Source organism: Trichosurus vulpecula, chromosome 9 (assembly GCF_011100635.1).
Source record: "Trichosurus vulpecula isolate mTriVul1 chromosome 9, mTriVul1.pri, whole genome shotgun sequence".
Taxonomy (NCBI): Eukaryota; Metazoa; Chordata; class Mammalia; order Diprotodontia; family Phalangeridae; genus Trichosurus; species Trichosurus vulpecula.
The window spans coordinates 129015296-129042974 of record NC_050581.1 but is presented as its reverse complement, the minus strand read 5'-3'; the positions used below and the strand labels follow the sequence as shown (position 1 = coordinate 129042974).

General features: G+C 38.2%; 1 protein-coding gene across 3 annotated transcripts; it reads left to right on the top strand.

The window, feature by feature from the left end:
- Nucleotides 1–2850: 2850 nt before the first annotated feature.
- On the top strand, nucleotides 2851–26752 carry HUS1 (HUS1 checkpoint clamp component). 3 transcript variants are annotated; one of them, XM_036737363.1, is made up of 8 exons: nucleotides 2851–3009; nucleotides 3481–3608; nucleotides 3717–3893; nucleotides 6687–6794; nucleotides 11061–11135; nucleotides 17079–17178; nucleotides 18334–18453; nucleotides 25234–26752. In XM_036737363.1, the coding sequence occupies exons 1-8, from the start codon at nucleotides 2958–2960 to the stop codon at nucleotides 25314–25316; spliced, it is 843 nt and encodes a 280-aa protein (XP_036593258.1). In that variant the 5' UTR covers nucleotides 2851–2957; the 3' UTR covers nucleotides 25317–26752. The 3 variants fall into 3 exon arrangements, with proteins under 3 accessions (XP_036593258.1, XP_036593259.1, XP_036593260.1); XM_036737364.1 differs by having other exon boundaries at nucleotides 2865–3031; XM_036737365.1 differs by lacking the exon at nucleotides 3717–3893 and having other exon boundaries at nucleotides 2887–3009.
- Nucleotides 26753–27679: the final 927 nt, after the last annotated feature.

Here is a 27679-nt window from a genome sequence, read left to right as displayed (position 1 = left end):
TTCAGGCAGCCAGAGTTTATACTCTGACTCCTTGTTCGTACAAGTAAGCTAGCTTCGCTATGCTTTAAGGGAAAATAATAAACAACATGGATTTTTCTATCACCTAGCTCTGTTGTTTCCTTCAACCAAATTTTCAGGTTTAACAGCACCAATCTGAAAACTTGTGCTCATGGTTCTTCAACCTTCATGACTCTAATGACTTCCTTCTTCACTGCTATAATCACTCAAAATTGCTCTACCATCAAAATCCTTAAATCTAAGATTTCTGTTTCTGACTACAATCTTCTCTTCCACTTTCCCACTCCTTTAATTTTTTTTCCCAACCTTTCTTCAACTTATCCCTATCCTTCCTATTTATCACCCATTCTAGTTTTACTCACCTTCTTAATCATTTCAACGATACACTGGCCACCAACTTAGAGTCATTTATCCCTTTGCCCTTCTCTCAGTCCCTAACAATGAGTAATCTCCATTTGTTTGGATCTTTTCCATCCACTCCAGAAATCATTAATTTTAAATTTCTGCTACTTAGCTTTAGTAGAGTTCTAAGCTATGTTTGGCAATCCTCTTAATTCCCAACTGCACTCTCCACAGCAACCCTATGACCACAATCAGGAAAGGAATGTAGCTGAAATCAACAGAGCAGGAGGTAACTGTTAAGGTGGCAGCACTACAAAGTATGCCAGTCCTTGCATTTTAATGGTAGTTGAAATTAAATAGTTATGTCTCAGCTTCAGAGAACAAGGTACATAGCTGTTATTTGATTCTTTAGACTACTCAAAAGTCAAAAAGTTAACAAATACAAGAAAGGATAAAAAATGAAGCAGGATTTTTGGAACATTGAGACAGTTCAGATATATTGGTCTAAATCTCTGGGGATCTTTTCCTTCATGTATACTCTGCTGAAAAACCTATCTTGTGACAGGGCAACCAGAAGAAATTCTCTCTTGCATGTTCCCCTTGGGTCTATTTTAGTTGTCTGCTGCTATGCTGAAAAGGATTTGGGCACACAGGCTGCTGATAGGGTACAGATTGGTGATGATCTAGTATTTTTATTTATTAAATGCTTGAGCTAATATTTCTGACATCATTCCCTTTCCTAAAGGGCGTGCATGTGACAGAGGTTTGGGACCCTAATTTAAATTTTTTCCACTCACTGGTGCCTCTCACTCTCAGCAGTTGACCATCTTCTAACTTTACTGAGGCTAAAGTCATCTGACTTATGGCAACTAGGGGAACAAAAGAGAAGAGAATACCTGAAGTGCATCTTGAGTAATTGTGCGATATTCTAGTGACATGCAGATGTGGCAATATTTAAGGAAAAAAGGATAGTTACTCTTGCTGGTGAATGAGACTGGCTGTAGCCTTAATGGCTTTGAGTAGAAATTGGTTTAGCAATAGTGAGAGTAAATGACCCTAGTAAACCTTTAGTTTCAAGGATGGGCACAGCTGCAGTTGTGTATGTTCCCTTTTAGACATGTTCTGTGTGGTCCCCTGGTGTTATTGTTGGTCCTTCATTCCTGAGTGCTGACCTACTAAGAAGGTATCCAGGGGAGCAACAGTGGTGTGCCTATGTCTCTCCCCAACCTTGCAGACTAGTTGTATTTAACATCAGGCCCCACAGTAGGGGATCACTTCACCAGAAGAACAAATTTGTGATGATACGGTGATTCAGATACAGCCTGAGATGCCTATTTATGAAATCAAGCTAAGACAATCCTATACTTTTGGGAGCATGCTTGATAGACCCAGATGCTATACTGAAATGTACTCCATCCACAATCATCCTCCACATATCAAAAACAATGCGTTCATTTATTCTCTCATCCTTTCTTCCTGTCTCAGAGGAAAAGGGAGCTTTTTCCTTGCCAAGGTTAACCCCATGCTTTTCCATTCTTTCTTATATTCAGACTTTTGCTGAGATTTTGCTCTTTTAACCATCCCTTTTTTGCGTCTTCAATTTCTCCTATTCCATTAGCTCCTTCTCTACCAACAAATGTATTCCATTCCTCTATCCTAAAAATACCTACCGACTGTGATGTTTCCCAAACTACCAACCCAACTCTCGTCTTCCCTTAACCGCTAAACTTCCTGAAAGAATGGCCTACATCCACTGTCTCATCACCTACTCAATTTTTTAAAATACTTTGCGATTTGGTTTCCGTTTCCATAGAAACCACTCTCAAAGGTCACCACTGGGGTACTAACTGCCAAAGCCGACGCCCTTCTTCGTGCCTCATCCTCCGGGATCACATATGGATAAGAGTCCTCTGATACAATGTCCCGCAAATCCTGGCGCAGCTTCAAGTATTCAAGGCTAGAAACCGCACCGAGACTTTTGGGACCCCCTGCATTTAATGTTATTCCCGTGTTATAAATGAGGAGACTGGGTGCTTCCGGAGGGGTAGAGGGTCGTTCATGCCCAAGGACATAACGGCTAACAAGCGGGGGAGGGGACACTGTGACCCCAGGAAGAGAGCCGAGGTTAGGGGCAGCCTCCGAGCCGGAGAACTCTCCGCAGCTTTGCTCGGCCACTAAGACTGATTGCGAAGAAGAATGAACAGCAAAAATAAAAAAAAAATAAATAAAAAACCCAACGCTTGAGCCAGAGGCCCAAGGTCCAAACTGGGGCCTTCTTCTCACCGGAGCAGGCGCTTCCTCAAAGGCTCACACTGTCAAACGCAGGGAGAATGTAAACTTTTGTTACTCAGAAAAAAGAAACGAACGATTACAAGCTACGTGGGTTACTTTCACGCTTCTCTCAAAGTCAACTCTCGCGCGGCAGAGCACAGATAGGCTCGCGCAGGCGCAGTGGCACCGCTTTGAGTCGTCGCCTCGGCAACCGGCGGAACCCGGCGCTAAGCGCGCGCTTCCGGCGGGGGAAGTCGCGTAAGGGCGGAAGGAGGACCGCCGGAGTGTGGCTAGCGTCTCGGGCTCGCGGCTGCCACCGCGGCGCTATGAGGTTTCGGGCCAAGATCGTGGATTTGGGCTGCTTGAATCACTTCACCCGTGAGCGGCTCGCGCGCGCGGGGTGCGGGAGTGCGTCTTTGCCAGGGAGTGGGGGTGGGAAGTGCTCGCGCGCGCCGGAAGTTGCGCAAGGGAGTGTGTGTGTGTGTGTGTGTGTGTGTGTGTGTGTGTGTGTGTGTGTGTGTGTGTGTGTGTGTGTGTGTGTGTGTGTGTGTGTGTGTGTGTGTGTGTGTGTGTGTGTGTGTGTCTGTCTGTGTGTCTGTGTGTGTCGGGGTGTGTGTCGCTCTTTCCCTTCCCGAGAGGATCCTAGGTGGGGAGTCTGGTCAGCCAGACCACCAACCGGTATTTATTATGCGCTTACTGTGTGCCACGTGCGGAATTAGCGTCAGGGATGGACGAAAGAGTCCCTCTTTCCAAGCTGGGTCCTCTCCCTCCGGGCCTGGTCGGGTCCCTACCCTCCTCTGGGACGGCCACTCCCTCACCGTTGCTCTTCTGCATTCCCCGCCACCCCAGGTGTCAGCAACACCATCTCTAAGCTGGCCAAGACGTGCACGCTGCGCCTCAGCCCCGACAAACTCTACTTCATCCTGTCAGACAAGGTGGCCAATGGCGGGGTCAGCATGTGGTGCGAGCTGGCCCAGGTGAGCCCCACTCTCGCCTCTTACCATCACCCTCCCCCACCCCCCCGCATCCCTCTTAGTACCACCCCCCACCCCCACCCCGGGGACAGCCTCGCTTTGTGTTCCTAGGGGAACTTCTTCGACGAATTTCAAATGGAAGGCGTCGCAGCGGATCACAATGAAATCTATTTAGAGCTGACGCCGGAAAACTTATCCAGAGCCTTGAAAACGGCCCAGAATGCCAAAACAGTGAAGATGAAACTGACCAACAAACACTGCCCCTGCCTCACCGTGGCGGTGGAGCTGGTGAGGTCGCAGAAGCGCTGGGGGGGAGGGTTCCTTCTTTGCCACTTGACGGGGTGTTACCTTGTATCATTCAGTTCAACACGCTTTTGGTGCGTGCCTACCACACGTTGTGGTATGTGCTGGGGATTGATAGACAAACAAGAAACAGCTCCTACCCACAAGGAGTTTAAATTCTATTGGGGGGAAACTGTACACACTAAACACAAAATACTGTGCATACGAAGTAATTCCTGTCAAGGGAAGAAGAGGCTTTTTGTGGGAGGTGACAGTTGCACAGAACTTTCAAGGAAGCCAGGTTCGGTCAGAGTTGGGAAGGAAATGTATCCCAGGTGTAAAGGGCATGTTGTGCAGAAAGCCCGTGATGGAGTGTCATGAATGACAAAACAGCAAAAGGTACAAGTTGACCAGAAAGTAGCATTTATGGAGTCCAACAATGTGTGACAAGTACAGGAAGATATTTTGGAGCCAAACATTTTGTGTATGAAACTTTTATGTTCCTATTGAATTTAATATAGGATCATAGATTTAGAGTGGGTGGAAAGGGACCTTCAGGGTTGAGGTCGCAAGATTTTAAATGACTTACCCAAGGTTACACAGTCAGTGTTTTGAGGTGAGTTTCTAACCTTCCTCTTCCCGGCTTCAAGTCTACCACACCATGCTACCATATGAATTTTTTTAAAACTTCCCTTGTCTTTAGGACTTTAAAGTTTATAGAATGATTTCCTCCCAAAGACCCTATGAAGGAGATAGTACAGCTAATTATGCTTAGTTTACAAATGAAAACCTCAGAAGGTTAAGTGACTTACGGTCATACAGCTACAAAGTTGCACTTGAGCCCAGGTCCTCTAAATTCTGATTCAGTTCTTTTTAGCAAATGGAAAGCCTGTAAAAGGGAGGGTCCTGTGCAGAAGGTGCTGCTTGAGCTGAATCTTAAAGGAATCCAGGGATTTCACAATGTAGAAGTGAGGAGAGAGATGGAACTCACTCCATTGTTAGACAGCTCTGATTATTAGGAAGTTTTCTTCTAGAATCTTGCTGCAGCTTTTATCAATCTTAATTCTGCTCTCTGGGTTCAAGGAGACTGTCATCAGCATGTCCATTTTCTTCTCTGGGAAAAACTTTCTACAAAACATCCTTATTTCCATCAGTGGATCCTTATACTGCTTGGATTTTAGTTCTCCTAATTATCTGGGTTGCCTCCTTTCTCTTTGATGCAGGTTTTCAGTGTCTGTGTTAGAAGCGTTGTGCAGAAATAACAGCAGTGTTTTAGAGGTAATAGAACTAGCACAGTGCATAGTGAGATTATATCCTCCTTTGTCTTGGATACTATGTTTCAATTAAAAAAAAACTTTTATTAAGTATTTCCCAAATTCAAGGCACTGTTTGGAGCTGGGGGATTGAATTCAAAGACAAAAATGAAAGTTATTCTTGATCTTGAAATCGTACACACATAGAAGTAAGTACAAAATATATACAAAATAAATACAAATTACTTGAGGAGGGGAGGATAAAAAAAATCTCATATAGGAGAAGTACACTTGAGCTGAACCTTGAAGGGAGCTAGGGATTTTAAGAGGTGTTGGTGGAGAGGGTGAGAATTCTGGACTGGGGGGACAGCATAGCAGTAGGGAACAGAATTTATTGGGAATAAGGAACAACAAGGCCATTAGTTTGGCTGGCAAAGTAGAGTGTGAGGGAGTAATATGCTTTTTTAAATATATATTTATTTCATTAAATATTTCCCAATTGCATTTTTAATTTTTTTTAAGAGTTCTAAATTCTCTCTCTCCCTTCCACTCCTCCCATGCCCCTTGAGAAGGCAAGCATTATGCTATTAATTATACATGTGAAGTGATGTAAAAAACATTTCCATATTAACCATATTACAAAAGAAAACACACGAATAAAGTGAAAAATCTCAGTTTTTTCAGTAATGAACTCAGAGTTCATAACTTTTCCTGGAGGTGAATAGCATTTTTTGTCATGGGTCCTTTGGAATTGTTGCAGATCATTGTCTTGATCAGAGTAGCTAAGTCCTTCACAAGGGATCGTTAATGCTATTACTGTGTACCGTGTTCTGGTTCTGCTCACTTGACTTTGCGTCAGTTCGTATAAGACTGCTCAGATTTTTCTGAAGCCATCCTTGTCACATCTTACAGCACGAGAGCATTCCATTACAATCATCTACCGCAGCTTGTTCAACCGTTCAATTGATGGGCATCCCCTTAATTTCCAGTTTTTTGCCACTACAAAAAGAGCTGCTATAATTATTTTTGTACTAACAGGTCCTTCTCCCTTTTCTTTGATCTCTTTGGGATACAGACCTACTAGTGGTATTGCTGGGGCAAAGGGTATGTGCAGGTTTTTGGTCTTTTGAGTATAGTTCCAAGTTGTTCTCCATAATGATTGGGCCAGTTTACAACTCCACCAACAGCTCATTAGTGTCACTGTTTTTCCATGCCTTCTCCAGCATTTGTTATTTTCCTTAACTGACCTTTAATTTATAAAAAACACAAAGTTTACAAAGTGCAGTAAAAATGAGGTATGCCTATAGTGAAAACACTTTGAGATACTAGTTTCAAACATCCCAGTGAAACATTTACTATTATCCTTAACATTTTAATTGTAGAGAAATTGAGGCACAAAGACATTCTGAACTGAAAGGAAAGAGTAAACTTGAGAAATATCAATACAGATTTTGTATTAGCAGCTGTCCCCTCCTGTTTTCTGGGTTTGGCACTTTTTATTGATAACATCAAAAATTAACTTCCAACTGTGTGTTTTTCTTGGTAGCCATCTTTGTCAAGCAGTAGTCGAATTGTAACACATGACATTCCTGTAGGGGTTATTCCCAGAAAATTATGGACTGATTTCAGAGAGCCCACCGTACCTGACTTTGACGTAAGTAATTTTCTGGGGTCTTACTCTTAATTTAGCCTTTATGTTATTATCCTCTAGGAGCAACAAGAATTTATATAGCCTAACTCTTGAAAATTCTGAGAGCTTGAAAAGAAAATGGGTATTAATCAATTTTTGAAAGAAAGTAAAGGAGAAAATTATTTTAGTTCAAATTTAACTATTTAAAAACAGATTAGAGGGACATTGGAAATTTCATACATTACCTATTTAAAATGGTAATTAAAAACTCTTTTATAATTACTTCAGTATTTAAAAGGTGTTTTACTCACAACAGGTCTTTGAGATGGGTAGTAAAGTTACTCATACTCAGGCTTAGAGTGATTAAAGGACTTTCCCAGTATAACCCAATGAGTATTAAAATTGAGATTTGAACAATAGACTTCTCAGGCATACTTTTGCTTTCCATTGCATCACATTACCTCTGTTTTTAAAAGCAGGAAACAATATCCTTAACATTAGTCTTTTTGTTGGGTAGAGTCCTAGAGGGAAACATGCTATGCAACCCTTGGTAAATTTGGAGATCCACAAATGTTGCTTCTCTCATTTGCTAAGCTGTCATTTTCAGTATATCTCTCTAAGGTAGCTCTGTAACTTAAAGCTTTCACAGCAGAAAACTGCTTGAATAGTTATCTCATGCTAATCTCCCCAAGCATCTAGAAATACCATAATAATGCCAAAAGGGTCATCAATTTAAGTCACTATCCAGTTTACAAAAGGAAAAACATACACCCTGGATATAGAGGTTGTGACTTTAATTGCTAATATTAAAAAGCATTTGGGAACATTTACCAGGTCTTGTTTTATAATCACGGCAGATTTCTTAGGGATCCTTTGATTAGAAAGAGTAGTATACTTCAAATTATAAGTATCCAGCACGTGGTAAACTATTACAAATATAGTAATAACAGTTTATCCAGGGAAAAAAACAGATTTTGAAACAGTGTCTTCGCCAATAAGGCAGTGGTTCTTGGGCTCTTCACACTTGAGACTATACTAATTTAGATACAAAATAATTTTTTAACTATTGCTACATCTGTAAAACAGGAGAAAACAGTACACTTCCTCACAGAGAGTTTTTGTAGACTTTTGAGTGCGATGTAAATATGAATAATAATAAAGGATCACATTTCATGGAGAAATGTTCAGTTTCCATTCTTGCAGCATATCTTAAACGTAATAAATGCCTAAAGGGGTTGCCATTCTCTTAGGTAACCAAGGTGTAAGCAATAGGTGCCTTACAATTTAATTTTGAAGCTTACATATAAATTAGTGGAAACAAGGGTTTTTTCATATGAATTTTGAGTAAAACAACAAAATAACATTTGGATTGTTGTTAATGTGGTTAGAAAACAATCACATGGAAAAAACTGAGAGCAATTATAATTCATTCCTCTTTTAATTCTTTTCTTTGGAAGACTATTCCCAGGAAGAAGAATCAGATTTTAGAGCCTTACAGTTTTCTTTTTTCTGTGGTAATTGTGACTACATTTTTATTTTTAAGTATTTTTATAGGCACTGAGTTGGTTGACTGTAATTGTTTAAGGTATATTCTCAAATTTGTCAATTGTTAGAGTGTTAATTTTATTCTTCCAATATTTGAGGTGTATATGTGGTGTCTAACTCTTTTATGTTCAACAGATAAATCTCCTCTTAAGGTTGTAATTTCTTTTAAGTTATGAAAATATAAATCTTTCCTGAGGCATTAGGTAATTTTTACGGATAGCAACTTTTAAAAGTATGCCTATTAATAACAGCGAAAGGATTGCATATTGCATTTCTGAGAATTATGATTCATAAACATTTATTAAACATCCGATGAGTCATGAATGTTTTGAATGTCAATATTAGAATGGAATTTCAAGTTAAATTTGGTTCTTTTCCAGTATGTTTATGACTAAAATTAGGTGGAAATATTCAAATAAGTTTGATCTTTTGGTATCTTTTTTATTTCTAAAGCTTTTCCTATTTGAAATCCCCTAGGGATATTTCATTAAGCTTAAAAGCTTTCTTTTGTTGATGTTTCAAAATTACTTAGATAAAACTATGTAATAAAATAGTAGAACAAAAACACAAATCATGTTGGAGTTCTTTAGACCTTGAGATATTCTGTCTAAAACAGTTCTAGACAGGTAATTATGGCAATTTTAGGTTTCTTTGTAATTATAGGAATTGGACATGACTAGAGATTCTCCTCATAAAAGGTTAAAAGAGTTGGAGTAGATGATTTCTCAGCTGAAGGATTCAGTGATTCTGATCAGTGAATCAAGCACTTGTTAGACGCCTTCTGTAAGCCAAACACTGATTTAGTCAACAAGCATTTAGTGCTTACCATGTGCCAAAGATTGTGCCATGTACTGTGTATACAAAAAAAAAAGGGCAAAAACATGTTCCCTTAAGGAGCTCACCTTCTAATTTGGGAGACAGCATGCAAATAGCTATCTCAAATCACTAAGGTTTGCCACAATTTCCCCCTCGTCTGTCTCATGAAGCAAGCTCCTCTGTACGCACAAGCAATTCCTTTCCATCCTGTCTTCTCCAGCAGATCACTCCGCCTTGTCATCTTCACTCTCACTAATCTTCAATCTCCCTCTGTGCTGGCCATTTCCTTACTGCTTATAGACATGCCCATGACTCATTCACCCTCAAAAAACTGTCACTTGATCAGGCCATCCTCAATAGTTATTGTCATTTATTCACTTTTCCATCCATCCCATTGTGTGACTAAACTTGAGAAGGCCATCTACAATTGATGCCTTTACTTCCTTTCATCTCATTTTCTTAAATTTTTGTAGTCTGGCTTCTGACCTCATCATTCAACTAAAACAACTGTCTTCAAAGTTATCAGTGATATCTGTATTGCCAAATGTAGTGGCCTTTTTTTCAGTCCTCATCTTTCTTTCAGTCCTCAACCTCTCAGCAACCTTTGACATTGTCACTCATTTTCTTATCCTTGATATTCTCCTTGCTCTAGGTTTTTGTGTCACTGTTTTTTACCTGGTTCTACCTGTTGGACCCTCTTCCTCAGTTTCCTTCGCTGGATCTTCATATATTCATGCCCATTAATGATGGGTATCCCCCAAAGGTCTGTCCAGGGTCCTCTTTTTTTCCCCCCTCTGCAGTTTTGCTTGGTGATCTCATTAGCTTCCATGGATTGTCATTGCTATGCTAATAATTCTCAAATTTATTTATCAAGCTGACCTCCAGCCTCACTTCTCCAGCTATCTATTGGACATCTCAGATATCTTAAATTCAATAGGTCCAAAACTGAACTCATTATCTTTTCTCCACAAATCTTCTCCTATTCTACTTTCATAATGACAGCCTGGGGTAGCACCATCCTCTGAGTCACCCAGGCTCAAAACCTTTGTTTCAGCCTCAGTTGCTCACTCCCACCCTGCATATCCACTCAGTTGCCAAGTATTGTCAGTTCTACTTTTGTAACATCATTTAATCCCCTTTCTTCTGACACTGCCACTACCTTGGTGCAGGCCCACATCGCCTCATCTGAACTATTACAAAAGCCTGTGGGTTGGTCTCCCTACTTCAAGGCTCTTCCCACTCTAATCCATTTTTTACTAATTTGTGTAAATGATCTTTTTTATGTGGAGGTGTGACTCCCATATTCCCTTAGCATCAGTGGTTCCCTGTTAACTCCAAGATCGAATATATAATCCCCTTTGGCTTTTAAAGTCCTTCACTACCTGGCCGCTTTCTACTTTTCCTGTTTTCTTACCTGACTTCCTTGCTGTTTCTTGCATGAAATACTTCATATCCCTACTGTGTTCATTTTTGTTGGCTAGCATTCTCTCTCCTCTCATTCCCATCTCTTGGCTTCCCCTTCTTTCTGGTCCAGCTAAAGTCCCACCTTAAGTCCCACCTTCTGCAAGAAACCTTTCCCTGTCCTCTTTAATGCTAATGCCTTCCCTCTGTTGATTATCTCCAGTTTATTCTGAATGTGCCTTCTTTTTACAAAGTTGTTTGCATGTTGTTTACCCCGTTAGACCTAAGCTTCTTTAGAGCAGGGAATAACACGGTGGCACATAGTGGATGCTTAATAAATTCTTGTTGACTAAGATATGTACAGTTTAAATGGAAGGTAATATCAAAAAAGAAAATCACTTACACTGCATACCTTTTGAAAGAAATTGAAATTTGAACCAATCCTAAAATCTCCATGTGGTATTATCATTTACTATAGCTTTTATGTTTGTTTTTAATTATTTTTGCTTATTCCATTGGTTTTTGTAGGTTAGTATATATTTGCCAGTATTGAAGACTATGAAGAGTGTAGTGGAAAGAATGAAAAACATCAGCAATCATGTTGTAAGTTACAATTCATGTAGAGGAATATTTAAGATACTTTTTGGATGAATTTTTAAGAGGCAATTGGTATTATAAACTTGCAGTCTGTCTCCTGGTTCTACTTGTTTAAAGGTGGAACACAGTACATAGACTATTCCAGACTCAATAAAAGCTTGTGCTTAAACTGAGTTATTTCACAACTGTCCTTAGTTACTTCTTACTGGTGCTTTTGCTTGGAATATATGAAGTTTTGAAATGAAATAACTTAGATTTTTAGTGAGTAGTTGGTTAGGAAGGTGGTGTTAAAGAATGAAATTAAATTCCTATACCCAGTTAATGAAACAAAAATGACAAGGGATTGAGGACATCTAACAGATGTTGGAAAGAATATATTTGCCTATGGACGTGTGTATCGAGTGCAAGGGCACTAAAAACTGAAAATGTAGTCTTGTACATCTGCTGATACAGAAAATATCAGTCATTACATAAAAAGCAGTGGAAAAACTAAGCAGTTCACAGGAGGCAGTGTCCAAGAAGTGCCACAGTAATTTGCCCTTTGATTTCTATATACATGTGTAGAATATAATAAAGTGAACTAGAGAGCTTAGCATAAAAGAGGTAAATATGACCTGATAGCTATTACTGAGACTTGGCAGGATATGACTCATAACTACAGTATAGCAAGGAAAGTATTGTTCAGTCATTTCAGTTGTGTCTGACTCTCTCTTTTTAACCCCATTTGGGGTTTTCTTGGGAAAGATACTGAAGTAGTTTGCCATTTCTGTCTCCAGCTCATTTTACAGAAGAAGAAACCGAGGCAAACAGGGTTAAGTGATTTGCCCAAGGTCACACAGTTACTAATGTCTGAAGCCAGATTTGGACTCAGGTCTTTCTGACTCCAGGTGTGGTGCCACCTAGCTGCCCAATAGATTATCTAAAAGACTACAGAGTAGTAGGTATTATGTGAGAAATTTCATTAACTGAAAGGTGAAGTAGTTGTGTTAGGATTGATGGATAGAAAAACAGAGGCAGTAGTAGTGATAGTAGGCTACTCCAGACCCTCTGGCTAGAAGGAGGAGGTGAATTCACTCTGGAAGCAGATCACAAAGTCATCATCCAAGTAAAATCTATTTGTGTTGGAGGAATTTAACTACCTGGCTATCTGTCTGAGCTCTTAATTCCAAAAGCTGAGCAGTTCATTCTTTATTTGTCTTTTAGATAATTTTTTTAAGTTGGAAGAAGTAATTAAAAAGCATTTTTTGAGTGTCTGCTATGTGCCAGGCATTGTGCTAGGTGCTAAGGATACGTAGATTGCCCTCAGGGTAGTTACATTCTTAAGACTTATTTTTTGTCTTGTTGCTTGATTTTATCAGGTGAATCAACAGGTACACATAGGAGTATATACAAACTAAGTACCAAGTAATTTCATTGAGGAGGTCAGGAAAGGCCTACTGTAGAAGATGGCACTTAATTAGAGCTTTATAGGATGTTAAGGATTCTAAAATGAGGGGATGAGGGGAATAAAGGCGTGTCATTCTGACCAATAAAGAGGAATTGGTAGCCAGAGAAGAAGTGCTAAAATCCTTGAGTGGTAGAGTTCATAGCGCTTAGAGTTTCTAATGTAATAGAGGAAAGCTGAATGTATTCTCATGTCCACCTTTGATTTGGGGAGAGAATATTTCAAAATTTCAAAGAGAGCATAGGCAAGATTCTGTGGCCTAAAATTCTACAGGGAAAGTCAGTTCTAGAAGATGAGATGCTTTCAAGGATGAAATGTGATGACAACTACAAATTTTTCCATTGAGGTAGGAGGACAATTTCTGTGGAGATTTACATAACTACAGGGAGTAAACATTGCATAGAGCAACTGGTATTTTCTTTTTGTCTGTTTTTATTGATATCTTTTAATATCCATTACCCAGTGACCATCCCTTGCAGCAAAAGGGAGAAGAAAGGGAAAAAAATCAGTTCAGCATAACCAGTTTACACATTAACTCAGTATGACACACACATGCAATAACACACATCCAGAAGCCCCTACCTCTCCAAAGACAACTTGTTTTAAAAAGAGATGTACAGAAAATGGAAACAGAAGATAAACTAAGAATAGAACAGTTTTATACGTGTGTCAGGAATTCTAAAGACCAGCATAACATAATTTACAGTGAATTCTAGTGGAAATGTGAAGGTATATTTTAGTTATATTGGGGAAAAGAGGATCAAAGTAGTGGGAATAGGAGCTCTGTTTTGGGTAGAGTTGAATAGACATGATGAAAAAAGGAGCAGGCAGGTGATTGATCTTTTATTATGCTTTTGTTTTTCTTGCCAAAGAGAACCTTCAGACTAAGAAGTTTAATACACAAGTGGCTAGTAAGGAGTTGAAACTCAAGATTAGAGAGATGATAAGAGAAAAGACCTAGTTTCTCTCAGTAAATTCCAGGTAATTTGAGTGACCGGACACCATCTCAGTACTTCAAGAACTTGAGGCTGGAAATAGGAAAGAACTGTTACAGATTTTGAAAAGCTATAAAGGATGATAAAGGAATTCTAGGAATTAGAGATGAACAAATATCCTTATTTTCATAATGGGGCAAATTGTAGACAGCTAAACTTGACTTAGATTCCTGGCAAAATTAGAGATGTCATTATCGAAAGAATGGTTTGTGAGCTCATAGAAAGAAAGAGAGGTAATCACTTAGTAGTAGAGAACCACGGGGGTCTCTCCTTGGCTTTGTTTATGTCTAAACAGTAATGTGAATGAAGACGTTGTTGGCATACTTATCAAGTTTGTGAACCCACATGAAGGTAAGAGTAATTAGATAATAGATTGGGATCCAAAAGAGCTTTATAGGCTGTAATAACCCCGTATTTCCATAGCACCTTCAGATTTACAGAGACAATAACCTTGTTAGGTAATTTAAAAATATCATCCCTATTTGCAGAGAGGAAACGGGCTGAGGTAATAAATGCTTTGCACAGTGTTGGCCAGGATTTGATCCCAGCTTTTCTAATTCAGTATCCTGGGTTCTTTCCTTTACATTGTCAAATGTGTGGGCCAAATCTAGTAAGATGAAATTTAATAGAGTTAAATGTCTGCACTTGGGTAAAAAAATTACTAATACAAGCAAGGGAGATATGGCTAGACATCTTTTCATGTGGGGAGAAATTAGGGATTTTACTGTACCATAAATGTTATATATGCCAACATTAAGACAAGTCACCCAACAAAACTAATGGGATCTTAGGTTGTATCAATAGAAACATAGTGTACAGGGAGAGAGAGAATAGTCCTGATGATCTGCCTTTATTAAATCATTTCTGAAATATTGTATTCAGTTCTGGGCATTTTAACAAGCAAACATTGAAAAGCTGAGGGACTTCTCCAGAAGATGGCTTTAAATCATTTAATACAAGAATCAGTTGAAGGATCAGAGTATATTTAACTGGAAAACAGAAAGTGGTAGATTTCTTCAAGTATTTGAAGGTTTGTCCTGTGAAAGAAAGGTTATAATTGTTTTGGTTGGCCTCTGAAGGTAGAGCTAGAAACAATAGGTAGAAGTTATTGAAAAGATTATTTTAGCCTTGAGGCCTGGGAGAAAGTAAAAGAAAAGAGGGATGTGAGAAGGAGAGACTGGGTTTGGGATAAATATGTTTGTTTTTGGACATGTTGAATTTGATGTGTTAGCTCGCAGTGTAGCTGGCTAGAACTGTGTTTTTCCAGGTAATTATGAAGTTCAGGTTCAGAGATCAGAAAAAATGTGAGGATTAAAGAAAAAGATTATAGAGCTATTTTTGTAGAGAGGATAGCTGAAGTGGTTGTAACGACTGTGATCAGAAGGTAAAAGAATATAGAGAAAAACAGCCCGTTTGGGTAGAAGGAAGAAGAGGAGGTAGGAAAGGATCAGATGAGAAGTGATTAGAAGGGTAGAATGAGAACAAAGCTGAGAAAAGAGAAAGTTTGTTTAAAAAAGGAAGCAAGGGAAACTAGCATGCAATAGAACTCTAAGAAGACCTTCGACTTTTAAAATCAAGAACAAGAAACAAAGTTTCATTCAGTAAATCCAGGTACTCTGCCTTTAAATGCAAAACTTACGTAGAAATTTTCAGTTTCTAAATTTTGTGATAGAATGACAAAAATGAAACATGCTCCTTCATGTGCTAGGATATAGTAAGCACAGCTTACTGTGATTGGAAAGATGGCAGTTACCCTTTTTTGGTAGTTATTATGGTGCTTCTGTATCATAGTGAAATTGTGATTTATAGCTATTGTTAGGAATGAACAAGTTACATAAAGAGCAGTAGAGGTCTTCTGGCAGAATGAAATGCTGGACAAGGGGGGAAGGAGAGTGCGTATATAAGAAATAGGGGCAGCTAAGTGGCGAAGTGAGTAGAGCACCGGCCCTGGAATCTGGAGGACCTGAGTTCAAATGTGGTCTCAGACCCTTGACACACTTACTAGCTGTGTGATCTTGGGCAAGTCACTTAACTCCAATTGCCCTGCCTTCCCCCCTCCAAAAAAACAAGAAAAAAGAAATAAAGGGAATGGTTTAAAGAGGAGTATAAGAGACAAACATTCATTCTTCCCTTCCCTACCCTTCCTCTCCCACACTTCTGACGCATGTGAGAGAGAAAGAGGGGCAAAAAGGAGACAGGTAGAAAGGAAAGTGTAGCCTAAACTAATGGATGTTTTAATTGTTGGTGAGTTATTTTTGTGATCATACCCTGCTGTTGGACTGTGGACATCAGGGTCAGCTGCTTTTATGCATTAATTTTCAAACTCATTCTTTGCAAGTATATTGCCTTTTTATAAACCAAAAAAACCTTCAATTTTAGTATCATATGTACTGGCAATGTGTCCCAGAATAAGTCATTTAACCTCCTCTCAGTGCCCCCAGGTACCTTCTGAGAGTATATGATACTCTTACCCATTTCCATTAGTAGAGGTACCTTTCTCACCTATGAAATCAAAGGTCTAGGAATGAAAACAACACAAAGTTTAGGTCATTTTTTCTGTAATTGCTTTTTATTCTTGTCAACTATTGGTAAGCTCCCTGAGAGTCAGTACCATATCTTATAGCCACCATGGGGAGAGGCAGTGTGTTATAAAAAACTGACATTAGCTTCAGAGAGCCTGGTTTCAAATCCTGGTCCTGTTTCTTATTATTGGTGCGATGTTGGGCAGGTAATTTAATCTCTTTGAGTCTCAGTTTCTTGATCTGTAAAAAATGAAGTTTGATTGGACTAAGGTTCTCTTTTATTTCTAAATCTTTTGACCTATTTAACAAATATGTTTGGTTGTACAGTTGGGGGGTTTTGTTTGTTTTTTTGTATGAACAGCCTAAGTGTCAGAGATCTACTTTGGACTTTTATAGATGTTGATTGGGATATTGATTGGTTTCTAGCTATGCCTATAATTAATATCACTATTAAAGAACTCTGTGCCCTATTTTTGTTGAGCAATTAAGAGTTTCTTCATTCCAATGCAAATAAATGGGTCAACTGTTCATAGCTTTTCAACAGTGTTATAAAATCATTCAAGATTAACTATTGAAAGAAATAGCCACATAATCTTTTCAGTCAGAAATTATTCTTTAGATCTCAGTTCTCCTTTAGAATTGACAGATTTCTTTGGGTTATGAGTAAATGATAGGATTTAAAGCTAGACAGGACCTTAATGATCGTGAAATCCAACCATCTCCTTTTACAAATAGGGAAACTTAGGCCTGGAGAGGTTAATTACAGAGCTGGGAAACTCTGATCTTTTGACTCCATAAACAGTTCTCTTATCCTACTAAATCATTGTGTCAACCATAGCAGAGTTTGCTGGTCAATAGTAGAAACTTGCCTTTAAATGCCTCTTTCATTTGTCATCTTAAAAGCTTGCTGTTACCAGGTATCTAAGATTGTTTTTCCTGTACTCATTGATTAAAGTTTTAAATCATATATTTAAACTGTAATTCATAGGTTATTGAAGCAAATCTAAAAGGAGAAATGAACTTGAAAATAGAAACTGATTTAGTATGTATTACAACACATTTTAAAGATCTTGGAAATCCTTCATGGGGTAAGATTTCTGGTTTTTCTTTCACTTTGCATTCAATAAACTCACAAATAATACAGCTCATTGAGATCTTTAAATGTTAAATTGGAAATCTGGTTGAGTACATTTTTTCCTTGCAATGAGGGAGGGGGAAATGGAATAATTTGTATAATCATTATAGTTTGAGAAAAAAACACATTGAATTATACATTCTTTTATCTTAATGATTTAACCAGATAAATAATAAGGGATGTTTTGATTCTTCTGGAAAAAATGTAGAATGGACTTGAAAAATTGTTTTCATTCTGCTCTTTCAGAATGATGGTCCTTATATGAGATACATACATTTATTTTGAACCAGATCTATGATTTCATTAGTGTAGAAGCCTTCTCCTGTGGAAACTCCCTTTACCAATGCAGGTTGCCACCTGCTCTGTAACTTGTAGTCTTAGGAAGTTGTCTGGGGGTATGAAGAAGTTGTGATTTGCTCAGTGCATGCATAGGGTTAATCTCATATATATCAGCAAGGTACTTAACATAGTACTCAGTGGTTGAATCTAAAGGTCTGTCATTTTTTTCCCCCTAACTCAAAAGGTATTTGTTAAAGGAGATAGCATGAGTTCATTCATTCAGATTACATGCTCCTTTAAATATGGATCATATCTTTCATATTTATCCCTTGACCCTAGTATATTGTTTTGCATACAGTTGGAACTCTGTAAATATTTGTTGATTGGATGAAGGAATGCATTTTGAAGTTTCTGTTGTCCTTGTAAGACAAGGATGGAGAGACACAAATACACATGACACCTAAAATAATAATAATTATTCCACTTAACCATGTAAAAACTAGCCGTTTTGAACTTGAAAGACACCATGGTATAGTACATAGAGGAACCTTGGAGCTGGGATGATTTGGGTTCAGACTTCTCATCTGCTACATCCTAGATTTGTGACCTTGGGTAAGTCACTTAACTACTCAGTGTTCTAGAGACTTTTCTAAGACTCTTTAAGTTACTTACTTGACATTGCTAGAGGGAGTTTCCTTAACAAGAGAGTTCCCTGTACTAGTAGAATCATAGATCTAGTCCCTGTACCTTTGAGCATATTTAGCTTAGATTGTCTTATAATAGTAATAATAGTAATCATTTTGTTTAAAGCCCTTTTCTATCATTGTAGCCTCTGAAGATGCTTCTCAAGATAGAGATTCAGAGAACATGGCCGAAGCACGAATAGATATTAAGAAGCTTCTACAGTTTCTTGCAGGACAGCAAGTAAACCCAACAAAAGCATTATGTAGTGAGTTTGTTTTGTTAGTTCATTTCTATGTGTAATATACTTTAAACAACACAAATCCAGAGCGCTTTTCTAAAAAAATTCAGGAAGATCTCAGCTATCTGAAATTTAGCCTTTTAGAACCCTCATGTTTCTGGAACAGCTGTGGTTTAAGAATTTGGGGTAAGGGATGGAGGAGGATCTTTTTGAGAGCAAAACACTCATTGAGCCTCACACATCTACACATAGTAGATGTTTAATATTTGTTGAATGAAGGCGTGACCGTCTAGCAGCAGTAAGTGACTGTAGGAGAGAAGAATCATGGAAGGTGTTGCTGTTGCAATGGGAGAGAACATTGAAAGACAGAAGGATTAGGTATCTTGCCTTGCCTATAAAGGATAGCATTTCTGTATGAGAACTAAGTAATGTGGAAGAAACAACACTGGAGAGATGGTTCAATGAGCAGTGGGAAGGGCAAATTACTAGCCCTCATTACCACAAGGAAGAAGAGAACCAGTGATAAGAACACAAACAATAGAACTAGGCTGGGGAGTTGGAGGAGGATAGAATGAACAGGAGGAATGGAATTACTAACTACTCCTGTGTACTCTGATACCATAGGACTGTTGTATGGCTGTTCTACTGAAGCAGCTATAGTAGGAAAGAAGAGAAGCGATCCCCTGCATTGCCCTTGAAGGCATCAAATGTGCTACATCAAAGATATACCATCTTTAGAGGCGCAGACTTCCACTGTAAAAGATTATAGTTGTACAAGACACTGATCAGCTAACTATAGTAGAATACTAAAATCTTTACGGTAGTATATGTGAAAATAGTGCAACAGGGCTAGATGTGTAAAAGCTAAATTAGGGTTCTGAAGAGTTTAGTGCAAGAAAGTGTTGGTGAATCAATATGTAATTTGTTCATCTCATCTACAATGTATCAAGACTCAGGGCTTGTATTCAGCTAAATTAAGGAGTCTAAGTTAACTAGAACAGCACCATGTGCTACACATAGCTAAATTGATGTACCTAGATTTTTTTTTTTTGTAATTGGATCATAGTGAAAAGATACGGAGGTAGCCCTATTTTTTGGCCTACTGAATACAAAAAAATTTATGAGCAAAAACAGTTGAATGAATTAAATACATTTTTAGGAAAGTAGTTTTGCTGTTTGAAAATGAGAGCATTAAAAAGCTTCATAAAGCTGCTTTTGATTTTGAAAAGTAAATCCTTGGGTCTACAAAAGAATTGTAACATTTTTTAGAGAACTGATTTTGCATCAAAGGCTAATGCAACTTTTTTCCAGTACTTGGCCAACTTCTCCATTGACCTCTTCTTGATTTTCCACCCCCACCTTGGATTTAGGCAGAACATGAAAACTGTCCAGATCCTTATGTTTTCAAAATCTTCAAATTTCCATATAACAGTCTTTGTTTTAAAAATATCATTGTTCTGTCTTTTGGGGCAGAGGTTCTTAACTTTTTTTGTATGTCATGGACCCCTTTGTTAGTCAAGTGATATCTATAGATGCCTTTCTCAGAATTTAAATAATTAAAGGAAATGTGAAATTTCAGTTAAAGGTTAATGAAAATAAAGATTTAATTTTTTCCCGCATCCAAGTTCATGGATTCCTCTTCTCCTTGAAAAATCTTATCCACAAATTCCCAAGGGCTAAAACCTTTGGTTTAGGTTTTTGCACATTTGCATATTGCTTGTATGGCACAAGTCAATGCAGGAGTAGTTTTTTAAAGCATTTTTTTTTAAAAAGATTAAACTAAAATTCCATCCCTTCAGTGGAAGATTTTTTCAGAACCATAGTCTTAGCTTTAGATAAAAGATGTAATATTTTTGCTTAACAGTTGCATTATTTTTCCTAAAGATAAATTATCTAGGAATATTTTGCTATTTTCTTTACCTGAGGAGCATATTTCTATACCACAGCTACCTCCTATCACCTTCCAAAAAAAGGACAGAAAAAAATAATGCTGACTGAAACTGGATCAGAGTTAAGAAAATGAAATGTTATTAAAGAAGAAATTCCTCATGAAAAAAATTTTTTTTTTATCTTTTATTTTATTTTTATTTTTTTTGCTTTTTTTTTGGCAGGGCAATTGGGGTTAAGTGACTTGCCCAAGGTCACACAGCTAGTAAATGTGTCAAGTGTCTGAGGCCGGATTTGAACTCAGGTCCTCCTGACTCCAGGGCCGGTGCTCTACTCACTGCGCCACCTAGCTGCCCCACCTCCTCATGAAAATTGATAGACTTTGCAAGCACTTCCATCTTATAACTAAAGATCTTATTTTTAATGTTGTATCTGCCTAGAATTCTGCTTAGTTAGACATTAAGGAGAGAGTGAAGGAAACTGTGGCATGGTGTCTTACATTGTTGATGATGTATTTGTAAATCTTAGAATAAGTTCTCTCCAAATCACACTGGCACAAATTTTTAAGGTAGTAAAGGTAGGTGGGCACTGTGTCATACATGTATAGTTCCTGATGCTGATGATTCTCATATCTACCTATCTTGCCCCAATCTATGTGCTGACCTCCAATCTTGAGTCTCCTACTACATTTTATACATCTCAAACTGGATGTCCAGTAGACATCTTAAACGCATTATTTCTGAAACAGAATTCATTATCTTTTCTCCTAAACCCTTTCTCCCCCACCTTCCTTTTTATCGTAAAGGGCAGCACCATCCTCCCAGTCCCTCAGGCCTGCAACCTAGGAATCATCCTGGATTCCTCACTATCTCACCCCTCCTCCCTTGCCTCCAACCCCCATATCCAAGCTGTTGCAGTGCCTGCCAATTTCACCTTTATAGAGTCTCTCAGATATACCCCCTTCTTTCCTCTGATCCTATCACCACTCTAGTTCAGGTCCTTATCACCCTGTGCCTTGGTTATTGCAATAACCTGCTAGTGAGTCTGCCTGCCTCAAGTCTCTTCCCACTCCAATCCATTCTCCATTTAGCCACTATTAAGTGATTGTACTAAAATGCAGATCAAATCATGTTATTCTACTCTGCTCAGCAAACTGCAGTGGCTTCCTGTTGCCTCCAGGATCAAAAGCAAAATCCTCTGACCTTCAGAGTCCTTCATATTGTAGCCCTCTCCTGCCTTTCTAGTCTTCTTATATCTTACTCCCTAACACATACTCTGTAGTCCAGCGACAGAGGCCTCATGGCTGTCCCATGAACAAGATATTCTGACTCCTTGGGTCCGAACATTTTGGCTGTCTCCCATGCCTGGAAGGCTCTCCCTCCTCCACTACTGACCTCCCTGGCTTCTTTTAAATCCCAACTAAAATTCTTCCTTCTACAGGAGGCCTTTCTTAACCCTTCTTAATTCCAGTGCCTCCCCTCCTTTAATTATTTTATATTTATCTGGTATATAACTTGCTTTGTATAGATTTATTTGTATGTTGTCTCCCCCATTAGATTATTAGCTCCTTGAGAACAAAGACTGTGTTTTCCTTTTTTTTTTTTTTTCTGCACTTATCACAGTGCCTGGCACATAGTAAGTGTTTAGTAATTGTTATTTGCTTATCAAGCTTACCTTTGTAATCTCTCTCCTGGGCAGCTAGGTGCATAGAGCACTGGACCTGGAGTTAGGAAGATGAGTCTTCCTGACTTCAAGTTTGGCCTCAGACACTTACTAAGCTGTGTGACCTTAGACAAGTTACTTAACCCTGTTTTCCTCAGTTTTCTTATCTGTAAAATGAACTGCAGAAGGAAATGACAAGGAAAACCCAAAATGAGGTCATGAAATGTCAGACACAACTGAAAATTGACTTGTCAACAAATTCTTTCCAATATGCCCTCTTCTGTACGTTCTCTACAGGGTTAAGTAACTTGTACTGACTCCAGGCGCAGTACTCTCTGCATTGCGCCACATAACTGCTCAGGAGAGAGATTACAAAGGTAAAATTGAAAACCTTTGGCAACAGATTGGATGTAGAGAGTGAGAAAGTGATGAGGAGTGAAGGGTCACACCAAGATTGTGAGCCTGGGTGATTTGGAAGATGGTGGCATCCTCAACAGTAATATGGAACTTATGGAGAAGGGAAGATTTAGGGGGAAAGATAATGAGTTCATTTTTGGATATATTGAGCTTAAGATGTCCAGTACGCAGTTGGAGTTGTGAGATTGAAGTCAGCAGAGAGGTTAGAGCTTATAGATAAGTAGATTGGAGAATAATCAGCATAGACGTGATAATTGAACCCATGGGAGCTGACAAGATCACCAGTATAGTGAAATAGTATAAAGGGAGAAAAGAAGAGGACTCAGGACAGACCCTCATGGTTAGAGGGCATGACCTGGATGAACATAAAGTGAAGGAGGCTGAGGAGTGGTCAGATAGGTTGGAGAACCAAGTGAGAGTAGTGTTGGGAAAAAGAGAGAAGAGGGCATCAAGAAAAGGCTGGATGACAGTGTCCGAGGTTACTGAGAGGTCAGGAAGGATGAGGACTGAGAAAGAGCCATTAGATTTGGCAATTAGGGTATTGTTAGCACCTGGATAAAACAATTTCAGTTAATGATGAGTTTGGAAATCACATTGTACAGTAAAAAGAGAGTGCAAGAAGTGGAGGCATTAATTGTAGATGGCCTTCTTGAGTTCAGTCAAGAAAGGGAGGAGAGAGAGAGGATAATAGCTGGAATGGATGGTTTAAGTGAGAGAGTTTTTTTTGAGAATGTAGGCAGTAGGGAACCAGCCAGTGGTCAGGGAAAGACTAAAGATAAGGTGAGAGTGGGGATGATAGAAGGGGTAATCTGTTAGAAAGATCAGGGTTAGTGGGATCCCTTGTGGAGGAGTTTGCCTTGGCAAGAAGAAAGAAACATCCCTTTCATGAAATAGGAATGAAGGAGGAGATAGTGGCAGAAGGTATCTGGATAATGTGAAAGGAGAGGAGAAAAGGTGAATGGCTTCAAGTTTTTCAGTAAAATGTGAGGCAAGGTTCTCAGTTGAAAGGTTGGGGAGAGTGGGAGCCATGGGAAGTTTCTGTCTTTATGAGAAAGATATAAATAACAAAAAGCAACCTGGTGTCAGAAACTTTTTTAGGAAAGCAGGGTTCGAGGCCCCTGCTAAATTCTATACAAACTCAGCCCTATGTCCTAGCACAAGGGTAATTATAGGTCTCAGGAAAATGGCTGTAAAAAATAGCTCATTTCCTGGGGGTTCAGCATAGCTGAAGTTTTACGGTATCTCAGGGAGATGGAGGCAGCAACTTGAATTCCATAATAGCGGGAAACCAGATGTATATTCCAGTCCGAAATACTCTCACAAATAGTTTGATTTCTCTACTACTGGTAACATACATAATTTTTACTCCCATTTTAAATGGTTCATCATAAGAGGAACTTGGTGACACAATTATTAATTTCTCTGACTACATTTCCCATTGTTTTCTATTGTCTCTGCCTAGTATAGTACTATTGTAAGTTGAATTCTTTACATATTGAAAGTTTTTTTTTTTTAATAGAGCATGTTAGAAATGCAAGTCAGAATGGCATAATGTATAGACAGCTGGCCATGGAGCCAGGAAAATCTGCATTCACGATCTGTTTCTGGCAAATGTCACCTTGGGTTACCATACACAAGTTGAGCCTTTCATTGATGACTTGGGGATAAGCATCGTTCATCATACTGTGCTTTAATAAAGTGGGCTGCTGGGTCTGTGGTAGCCAGGTGGCGCAGTGGGTAGCACGCCAGACCTAGAGTTGGGAAGACTTGAGTTCAAGGTGGGCCTCAGGCACCTACTGGCTGTGTGACCCTGGGCAAGTCACTTAACCTTGTTTGTCTCAGTTCCTCATTTGTAAAATGAGCTGGAGAAGGAAATAGCAAATCACTTCAGTATCTTTGCCAGGAAAACCTCAAATAGGGTCACAAAGAGTGGGACACGACTGAAGCAACTGAAGAGCTACAACTGGGCCCATAGAACTATTACTGACCCTCCTCCAAACCGCCAATATACGCACACACATATGCTACAGAACTGTCTTGTGGTTTGTGTGCTGTTATTGTGGCACAGTTATCCCCTTAGGAGTTATTAAACCTAGGTGAGCATTTGTTTTCCCAGATTGAAGAGCTGTCCTGTAATTAGGAGACTCTTTCTTTTATACTATTGACTTTTTTTATTGAGCTTTTATAACTATTGCCACCCCATGAGAGTGATTGTTTCTTTCTGTTCCGTTAACCACACAATTAAGGTGTATTGGAAATAACCTTTGGTTTTTCCATTCTTCTTGGATAGCTTTGTCATAGTTCATTATTCATAGTTTAGAAATGAGACTGTTGCTTCACTGACAGATTTTTAGTTTATATTCATTTGCCCTAGAGCTTAGTATGTGAATTTATCATTTTAAATACTGGTAGTATCCAGAATCTGACTAGATCAGTTTACCTATATTTTCCCCCTCTGATAGTATTTTATGACTAATAAAGACTAAATTATAAAAAAAAACAACTATACTTTATAATAATTCAGGTTCATCTATTATTGTACTATTCTGTATATGGCTAGGCCCTTAGGAATTACTTATTTTTGTGGGAATGTTTACCATTACATTACAGAACTTCCCTGTGATTGGTGTGCTTTTAGTGTGGCATCTGGAAATAGATTTTTACCGCAGGACATTACTAAATATCATTTGTATTTCAAAGAAAGATGATTGCACCCTAGAGAAAGAATTTCTATTTCAAAGTAATGCTTCATTTGGGAGCAAGGTGTTATAATACACAGGGAAATACATTAATGTGTGTACTAGAACGGTTCTTTAAACTGCTGCTTTTTTTTTCTTCCAGATATTGTGCATAACCGGATTGTTCACTTTATTTTGCTACATGAGGATGTTTCCCTTCAGTATTTCATTCCCGCATTGTCATAGGAATTCAGCTGTGCAAGAGTTTTTGACAATCCAAAGACTTTTTTTCAAAATTGAAAAAAATGATGGGTTGGTGTGTTGTAAGCCTTTGGGCTGTATCCTCACCGTGGTACACGTCATGTAAAAGGAACTTTTCCTTTTTTTCTTTTATAATATGTTCATAGGATGGCCATTAGTAAGACACAATTGGATAAGCTATGTCTTTGTTTTTTTGTGGTTTCTGTATTTTACCTTTAAGAAATTGAAAAAGGAAATTACAATTTTGAGTACTGAATTTAACCATTTTCTGATTGCTGATAAATGAAAACTTTAACAAACATTATGCATACGTGTACATCAAAGGTTTAGAAGAACAGTGTCTTTTCAATTTTACCTAAGAAGGCACTTTCTGATGAGGATAGCAGTCTTTCTGTAAGACATTTGTCATTTCTTGAAGCAGACATTCAGAAGATTCGAATCTGGGTATACAGCTGTCTCTTTGTGGGAACTGTCAAATAGAAGGGAGAAAAAGTACTTCCTATCTTTGTGCTGTGCCTGGAGTAAGGAAAGTGTTGCTAAGAATGATTCTCTGGATTACCACAAATAAGTTCTAGAGCTAATTGTCAAAGTACTCCTGAACCTGACCCTGGTGAAGTTAATTCTCTAATCTAGGATTTTCACTTGAGAAGGTTTCCTCTTATGTTTGATGGCATGAGCATGGGGACCATTTTTGCATTTAGTTTTTAGAAGTTTTTCCAAAGTAAATACCACAAAGTCCCCTTGAATCTTATACAAGTTGTAAGGCTTCAGGAATGATTATGCAATTTGTGGCATGGATTTTTTTTATTCATTAATTTTCTTTTGAGACCTATCCAGAAGAAAAAAAAATTCCAAAATGGTATTTTAAGTTTACAAATTTAAGTTTCTCTTTACGTACCAAATTCAGTACAGGTGCAGATTGGTAAGCTTTCTCTTTTTTATTCAGATATCATTCATTAAATTTCCCGTCACATTTTAATTTCAGAGACTCTGTACTGAAGTTGTGGATGATTTAAGCAGTAGATAGAACATAACTTGCTTATGTTTATCTTTTACACCAACTTGAAGAATAAAAAAAAATTGATTTAACTATCAAATACAATATGTAAATGAGATTTCAACAGAAAATTAAAATTTTCCATGCTTATCCTTTTCATATCATTTTACCAAATCTCAGCAGCACCTATTAAAATTTTATAGTACTTGATATTCTGTTAAACTAACACCTTGAATTCAAAAAGATCTATTAGATTTTTTCCTTGCAGTTCTGTTGTTATATATAGAAATCTAAAATTACACTATAAAAATGTGTCTGAAAGACTTTGTAGACTTGTGTTTATAGATTTTATCAGTCTCAGATTTTAAATGTAAAAGATATTTATAAAGCTTTATTTTTTTTAAATAAAATTTTCCACTCATAACAGATTGAATTTTTCTAGTTAGTATTGCCTAAAATATACTTTCCTTCCCCTTTAAACATAAAAATTCTGAACTGAGAGGTGAAATTTTGAAGCATCATGTGACAGATCTGGAATGGAAATATTAAGTAGGAAGAGCCTTTACAGATCATAGCATTTTAGAGTTTGAAAGAACTTCATTCGTGTTTAGTCTTACCCCTCCTTTTTTCAGTATGAATATACAAACCCAGAGGGCCAAAGTAACTTGACTGCAGTTACCCCACTTGTTACTTGAAATAGAGCTGAGAAATTGTGAACTGATCTAGCCATTCTGGAGAGCAATTTGGAACTATGCCCAAAGGGCTATAAAAATGTGCATACCCTTTGACCCAGCAATACCACTTCTAGGGCTGTATCCCAAAGAAATCACACAAGTGGGAAAGGGACCCATATGTACAAAAATATTTATAGCCACTCTTTTTGTGGTGGCAAAGAATTGGAAATCAAGAGGATGCCCATCAATTGGGAAATGGCTAAACAAATTGTGGTATAGGAGTGTAATGGAATACTGTTGTACTATAAGAAATGAGCAGATGGACTTCATTATAACCTGGAAAGATCTATGAACTGATGTTGAGTAAGGGGAGCAGAACCAGGAGAACATTATACAGGATTACAGACACACGGTATCTGTAAGGACTAATTTGGATAGACTTGGCTCTTCTCATCAATGCAGGGTTCAAAGACAGCTCCAAAGGACTCATGATGGAAAAAGCTATGTACATTCAGAGACAGAACTATGGAGTCTGAATGCAGATTGAGGCAAACTATTTGCTCTCCTTTTTCCTTCTTTTTTGGTTTCATTTCTTTCCTCTGATTCATTTCGTTGGTTAGTAATTCTTCTTTACAACTGAACTAATATGTAAATAAGTTCAATGCGAAGGTATATGT

Bases quoted from the DNA above. Each gene is read 5' to 3' on its own strand.
- HUS1 (XM_036737363.1), top strand. From the start codon at position 2,958: ATGAGGTTTCGGGCCAAGATCGTGGATTTGGGCTGCTTGAATCACTTC. The intron at 3,010-3,480 runs GTGAGCGGCTCG...CCGCCACCCCAG, and splicing joins CTGCTTGAATCACTTCACCC to GTGTCAGCAACACCATCTCT. The intron at 11,136-17,078 runs GTAAGTTACAAT...TGTAATTCATAG, and splicing joins AAAACATCAGCAATCATGTT to GTTATTGAAGCAAATCTAAA.